This window comes from Tachysurus fulvidraco, chromosome 22 (genome assembly GCF_022655615.1).
Source record: "Tachysurus fulvidraco isolate hzauxx_2018 chromosome 22, HZAU_PFXX_2.0, whole genome shotgun sequence".
In the NCBI taxonomy this organism is placed as follows: domain Eukaryota; kingdom Metazoa; phylum Chordata; class Actinopteri; order Siluriformes; family Bagridae; genus Tachysurus; species Tachysurus fulvidraco.
Window position 1 is genome coordinate 17,077,980 of NC_062539.1, and position 7,500 is coordinate 17,085,479.

Genomic DNA, 7,500 nt, shown 5'->3' on the forward strand with positions numbered 1-7,500 from the left:
TTTTCACCAAAGTGCAGTAAAAAAAAAAAAAAGTCCATAAACAGTATTGTGTGTTAAAAAATATATATAGAGAACACAGTGGCATGAATTAGGTGGATTTTCTCATCCAAATACACCCATATTGTGCAGTTTACAACCCACAAAACTCCTAATGCATCATTCAGCGTCCTTTTTTTTTTAAGCCCAAAGTGAAACGACGGACAGCTTGCTTTAAGATCAGATCATCTGAGCAAACTTCTGTAGGCCAGGGAGGACAGATGGATGTTATAGTGGTCTGGGAGCTGAAGTAAATACAGCAAATGGTGTTAGATCGATATCAGAGAAGCCTTTTGCTAATCTAAACAATTCAAAGAAATGCAATCTAAATAAAAAAAATGAAGAAGATGGTAATGATTCATTTTGAGTCAAACTGTACTGTCAGAAGAAGCGGAACATTGAGTAATATTAGGAAAAAGCCTAATCTAGTCCTTAAAACAGGCAGAAATGTAAAAACTGTGACATTTACAAGGATATGGTGCAATGTAGAAATTTATAATGTGACGCTTTTTTATATTTGCAAACCTACTGTAGTTACTAGGTTTAAAGTAGTAGAACAGGATAAATAGTATATTTTAAGGCACAGAAGAAGATAGTGAGCTTGTATGTGTGGGCTACCGGTACCTGTGCCCCCAGTCTGGAGAGATAGCGATTACGAAGGACAAATGAGGACAGGGGTTTGAAATGAGTCTGCTGCTGCTGCTTCTGCTGCTGCTGCTTCTTCCTTTTCAGCCTCTGTGGCTGTTGCACCCTGAGAGAGGGAGAGAGAGAGAGAGAGAGAGAGAGAGAGAGAGTGAACGAGAGAGAAAGAATAACAAAGAGAATGAGAGAGAGAGTGAAAGGGAGAGGGAGCGAAAGAGAGCGAGAGAGCAAGAGACCAAGAGAGAGCCAGAGAGTAAGAAAGAGAACGAGAGTGAGAGAGAGACCGAAACCGAGAGAGAGCGAGAGAGACCAAGACCGAGAGAGTAAGAAAGAGAACGAGAGAGAGAGGGAGAGAGAGATAGAGAGTGAGAGGGAGAGAGTGAGAGAGAGAAGTAGAGGGAGCGAAAGAGAGCAAGAGCGAGAGAGAGCGAGAGCGAGAGACCAAGAGAGAGCGAGAGAGAGTAAGAAAGAGAACAAGAGCGAGGCCGAGAGAGAGACCGAGAGAGAGCGAGCGAGAGAAAGTAAGTGAACGAGAGAGAGAGAGAGTGTGAGTGAGGGGGGGGGCAATGGACACACACAAATGATAGACAATTCAAAGTGAGCTTTAAAATTGAATTAAAAGAAAACAAATCTGCATGCACATCCTGCCAAGCAAACAAAAGACACAATGTAATGTGAAATCACTTTATCATTTATTTATTCATCCAATCCTCAGAGTTTATGCAGTACAAAAATAGTCTAATTTCATTTCTCTAGATCAGACCTGAGGCCACGGGTTTCGGTGTGAATCATGAACACGACTCAACATCTACTGTAGCATCATATCAGAGGGTCTTAACCCACACCCACGGGGACCTCGTCACCCTTACGAACGTTTCACGATGGTCTTTAATCAACCTAATTACATGGTCACAAATGTAGTAACTCATTTCCATATTAAACAACTAACAGCGAGATAAAAGCTCGATCCCAATGGGAATACTGAGGAAGTTTCAAACACAACCCGTTATTATTCTTCTCCCATAGTTTGCAGAGTAGAGTCTGTCAGTTTTTCTGGTATTCATCATTATGCTACGAGGCTAAAATGAATTCATTTGCAATGATTAGTGTGAAGCCAAAACGTTCGGATCCAAGATTTCTGTCCCGATGCCAAAGCATTCCTATTCACTGATTTACTGCTTAGAAGTGCACAAAATTTGACTAATAAAGGCAAACCAGTCGGCGATAAGCGCTCTGAACAAAAATCACTTACTCAGATTCCAAAGTAAACAAGACTAAACATTCTTGGATCCATGGATTAGAAGATTGTCCTTAATAATAATAATAATAAAATAAAAAAATAATAATAATAATAAAAAAAACCCTCATTGACTTCCTTGTTATTTCCCCAGGAACACACTATAGCTTCTTAGCTAGTAATCGAGCAGACTTTAGAGCCCTATTCGGACGGGATCAGTTTTACGTGGGGACGTGGAGTGATGCGATTTTACCTCAGGATGTCTGTAGTATTAATCGGCCAATTCGCACGGGACAAGACATCTCAGTAAAACTAGCAGAAGTGGGAGGGGTCACTCGCTTTACGCACCATAGTAACCTCCTTGTAGTCATTTGCGTATGACGTTGCTTCCTGTTTCAAGCGCCTCCATGCTTGTAAAACGCCCCAAAAACTACTTTTAAACAGGAAATGACGGAATTTTACCGTACATATTTACAGCGGGTCTATTCGGACGGGATCAGTATTACCTGAGGTCATTTTTCTGGACCTTTTTACAGAAGGTAAAAGTCACCGTAATCTTTACCGACATTGTCCGTAATGATTACCGAGATGGGACATTCGGGCGGGACTAAAATCACAGAGAAGCTCTGGTAATAATTACTTTACCCCCCACGTCCCCACGTAAAACTAATCCCGTCCGAATAGTGCTTAGGAGTCGAACCTACCGCAAATAAGATGGATGACGTCATTTAAGAGATTACCATTAGATCCAACACGAGGGCTGATTTATCTTCATTACTTTTATCTGATAGCTAGTTAATAAAGCGGTAAGACCGAAGGAAACGGATCGTACAAAACGGTACGGAAAGTACGATGCGGTTTCGGCTAAGCTAAGCAAAAACGTGCGAGTAGTTAAAAAAAAAAAAAACAATTATTAAAAACCTATTAAGAAAAACAACCCTCTCGTATCCGCCTTTCTTTGCGCGTCTTACTTCACAGGTGAAAGCAGAAACTGGCACGGGCAAGTTAAACGCCGGAACACGCTGCCAGTGATGATGAACACGATGACTTTAGTAAGTCCTACGAGGTTAATCGACATAAATGAATTTTGAAATGCAGATATACGGAAATCATTTTAAAGCATATTTGCTGTTAACATTAGCCATTTAGCCTCCATTTGATTTAACGAGACAAAATAAAAGACGATATGTATGGTGTATTATGTATAAAAATAAGAGGATGAAGCATTAAATTGCTCCAACAATACATGCTTTGGATATAAAATTCCCAAACAAACCTCTGTGGCGATTATCCAAAAGTCTGAACTGTTTAAAAAAGTTCTGATAAATCTTTTGAGTTTAAATATATACATATACAGAACACACACAGAGAGACAGAGACACACAGAGACAGAGAGACACACAGACAGACACAGAGAGACAGAGAGAGAGACACAAAGGGACACAGAGACAGAGGGACACACAGACACAGAGACAGAGGGGGACACAGACACAGAGGGGGACACAGAGAGGTACACAGAGTGGGACACAGAGACAGAGGGACACACAAAGACAGAGGGGGACACAGAGACAGAGGGGGACACAGAGACGGAGGGGGACACAGAGACGGAGGGGGACACAGACACAGAGACAGAGGGGGACACAGAGACGGAAACAGAGACAGAGGGACAAAGAGACACACAGAGGGACACAGACACACAGAGGGACACACATACACACAGAGGGACACAGAGGGACACACAGAGGGACACAGAGTCAGTATAATTACGGTCATAGTATTTGGAGTTATGACATCAATTCTCAATTTCCTTGATGAATGCTAAAGAATATACTGTACCTTGGAACAGATAGTAAACATGCTGATTACTAAACAACATGCAGTTGTAAGGTCACTATTTATATTTAAAAGGATTTCAATTGTTAAGATTGGAACAAAATGCAGATAAAATAATAACGTATTAAAAAGAGAATACCAGAAATAATAAACCTGACTCATCTGTCGAGTGAAATCTTACAGTATATACGCTAGAAAGTGCCACGACTTGGCCGTGAACCTGTGCAGAGACAAACGATAAGCTACGTCCCAGGTGATGAAGATTCCCCAGTGCAAAGGTCTGTAGAAACAACTGACCCAAATGATAACAAGAGTAAAAAGAAAGTGGTGTTTTCAGAGTCCATAACCGAGTGCCAGCTGCCCTGAGGTGGAGTTAAGAGAGTAGCAGGATGTCGTCTCCGGCGTGACCCGACCAGACAAATCGATTCCATCCCCTCTCAGCCTGTACATTTAACACAACATTATTAAAGGTTCTATCTGCGCTGTCTGAGAGTCCCCTAGACTGCTGTGATGAGATTAGACCCGTCAGTGTGATGAAGAAGAATAAGTAGTGCAGAAATGCCCATAGGTGTGTGATTGACAGGTGAGGTGTCCAGTGAGACAGATCACAGCAGGAAGGGTGGAGCCAGTGACGCATCTATCACCTGGAACACAGCACACAGGCTTTGTTACATTTACAACACGTGTGTATGTATGTGTGTGTGTGTATGTGTGTGTGTGTGTGTGTGTCACAAGTGTTAGCTTACTGAGGTCATACCTAATATGCAGCACTGTTGTATACTTTAGATTATCGACATTCGTTCGATAATAAACAAATAAATTTTAATTATTTTTCATTTTAAATTCAATTTCTGTAGTCCATGGCTGCATTGTGTCTGAGACCGTGTGGGACTCTGTATACCGTTGCATTATCTGAGCATGAACATGTCCCTAGAGGTCATTAACGGTTTTAGCTGTAATGAGAAAAGTGGTAAAAAGGTAAGAGACCAAACTGTAATGAACTCACTCTGAATCAGCAGACAAACCCTTCTGGAGTTTGGCTCGGGCCGAGGCCGAACGGTTCAGGTCTCCACCTGGTTAAGAATATGTTATAACGTTATAATAAGAATAATAATTCTGTATAATCTGGTGAAGTGCTAGAAATCAAGCATCATGTCAAACATACCTCGGATAAAATCCACAAAGTAAAGCACTACCACCGCTATCAGGGACGCTGTCGAGAGACAAAAACAACATGTTTCAACGTATATCGTTCCTAATAAACCGACGACTCGAGATGCCGTGCCTGGGATCTCTGGCAGACTTGAATTTAAAAAACGGATATATAAGACGAACGTGTTAATAAGTGATATTCTGAGCTCAACTCTATGAAACGTCGTAAGGGACGTCGGGCCACGACAACGTTTTAGACATTTTTAAGCTCCTTTATATTCTTCTGTTTGTACACGTGAACTTCCCTCTTTAATTCAGATCAGGGTTCCCTTTTTGTCACCAAACACGATGATATTTTGCATGACAGAAATGTTTCAGTCTGGTCTCCATACTGTCGTCTTGTAAACCTGGACAGTTTTGCCTCCTCAGTCTCCATGGGCCCGACACACGGCGATATTCTTTATCCGTGTGAAACTTCTTTGTCGCGACCCAAAGAAAGCTTCATTTTTTTCATTCATTCATTCGTTTTCTACCACTTATGCAAACTTCTCGGGTCACGGCGAGCCTGTGCCTATCTCAGGCGTCATCGGGCATCGAGGCATGATACACCCTGGACGGAGTGCCAACCCATCACACACACACACACACACACACACACACAGACAGTACGGACAATTTTCCAGAGATGCCAATCAACCTACCATGCATGTCTTTGGACCGGGGGAGGAAACCGGAGTACCCGGAGGAAACCCCCGAGGCACGGGGAGAACATGCAAACTCCACACACACACACACATATCTGTGCAGGTCAGACCACCAAATAACCATCTGATCCCTCTGAAGTAAGGTCTTTTATGATGGATTTCAAAAAGAATTTTACATGTGATTAAGGACGACAACAAAGTTCATGGGAACCGAGAACAAATGAAATATTCATAATGGTAATTTGCATTTGAAGAACGTATATCCTTAGGGGGTGTCAATATTTTTTTTGTAGTCTTTTCTCAAAAATAGATCACTTAGGACATTATAAAAAAAATTTTACGGTCGTTTTTTTTTTTTTTTAAACAAAGGGAACCGATAATCCTGGAGAGAACTGCATGTTCGTATTTTCCATATACACTGAGGTACCAGGTGCTACTTCAGGTCTGACCTCAGATGATCGGAGCCTGCTGTCATGTCCTGGTTCCTCGTGGTGGAGGAAAAGTTTGCAGCAAAATCAGGCACACATTTTATATGAACAGAAATGCCGTAAAGTTCAACTTGGTGGAAATCGGTGTCTCTAACAGACGGAGAGAGCTTTATGATGAGGGACGTATCACCATAGATACCAGATCCACCAGATGACTATCAGGGCACTTTGCATACTACACCGGTCTATTTCTATATATATATATATATTTATACCTACACACTAACAACAGTATATAAGGATGCTCGACGTTCACATATCACTGTCACTCACAGCAGATGCATGCACAGAAGAAAACCTCCAGGAAGAGGTAACCCTTGCTGTCAAGAATCCCTCCTGCTGCCATAGAGATAAGTGCCAAACCCAGGTTCTGTATGGACTGCATACTGTTCAGAGAGGGGGGGAGTGGGGGGGGGCGGGGGGGGGGGGAGGGTAGAAATATAGAGAGAGGGGAGGGGGGAGAGAAAGCGAGAAAGATAGAACAAGCATTTCTTACTCATAGCGGGTGTATCTATGGTGTGCTCGACGCTATAGTAGCTCGAACAATACGGAGAGAGTAAGGCAGGTGGGAGCTTTGTTTGTATCGGGTGTTTCTCTCCTGCTTTCTCTCTCTCTCTCTCTCTCTCTCCTTTCTCTCTTCTATTCCTCTCTCTCTCTCTCTCTCTTCTCGCTCTCTCTTCTCTCTCTCTCCTCTCTCTCTTTCTCCCTCGCTCTCTCTCTTCTCTCCCTCTCTCTCTCTCTTTCTCTTTCTCTCTCTTTCTCTCCCATCTCTTTTCTTTCTCCTCTCTCTCCTCCTCTCTCTCTCTCTCTCCCTCTTTCTTTCTCTCTCGTCTCTTCTCTCCTCTCTCCCTCTCTTCCCCTCCCTCTCTCCTCTCCCTCTTCTCTCTGCCTACTCTCTCTCTATCTCTAGCTCTCTCATCTCCTCGATCTTCTCTCTTCTCTCTCTCTTCTCTCACATCTCTCTCTCTCTCCTTCTCTCCTTCAACTACTACTCTCTTCTCTCTCTCTCTATCTTATCTCTCTCTCTCTCTCTCTCTCCCTCTCTCTCTCTCTCTCCTCTCTCTCTTCTCTCCTCGCTCTCGCTTCTGCGCTCTCCTCTCCCTCTCTCGCGCCTCTCTCTCTCTCTCTCTCGCGTGCGCTCTCCTCTCTATTCTCTTCCCTCTTCTCTCTTCTCTCTCTCTCTCTCCTCTCCTCTTCTATCTCCCTCTCTCACTCTCTCTCTCCCTCTCTCGCTCTATCTTTCCTCTCGCTTTCATCTCCCCGCTCTTCCTCCTCCGATAAAGAATAAATAACGTTGACTAAGCATTACATAAGACCATATTTTCGAGAGATTCTGCCAAATACTGCTAGTACGACAAGTTCCGGTTATTTCTCTCTATCAATCAGGGAAATCAAGAATAACTTCAAA

The 7,500-nt window shown here is 42.9% G+C and overlaps 1 protein-coding gene across 2 annotated transcripts in view; it reads right to left on the reverse strand.

Moving 5' to 3' along the window:
- The window catches only part of mfsd1 (major facilitator superfamily domain containing 1), a 15,952-nt gene that overhangs the window by 124 nt on the left and 8,328 nt on the right, over window positions 1-7,500 (reverse strand). The window contains exons 13-17 of one of the 2 annotated variants that reach the window (XM_047806192.1): window positions 6,366-6,478; window positions 4,914-4,961; window positions 4,755-4,821; window positions 661-787; window positions 1-281 (exon numbers count right to left, since the gene is read on the reverse strand). The exon at window positions 1-281 is cut by the window's left edge and continues 124 nt beyond it. In XM_047806192.1, the coding sequence (XP_047662148.1) occupies window positions 222-281; window positions 661-787; window positions 4,755-4,821; window positions 4,914-4,961; window positions 6,366-6,478 (415 nt within the window). In that variant the 3' untranslated portion in view covers window positions 1-221. Of the gene's footprint in view, window positions 282-660; window positions 788-3,090; window positions 4,393-4,754; window positions 4,822-4,913; window positions 4,962-6,365; window positions 6,479-7,500 lie in introns of those variants that run through there. The other variant, XM_047806193.1, reaches the window with a different exon arrangement.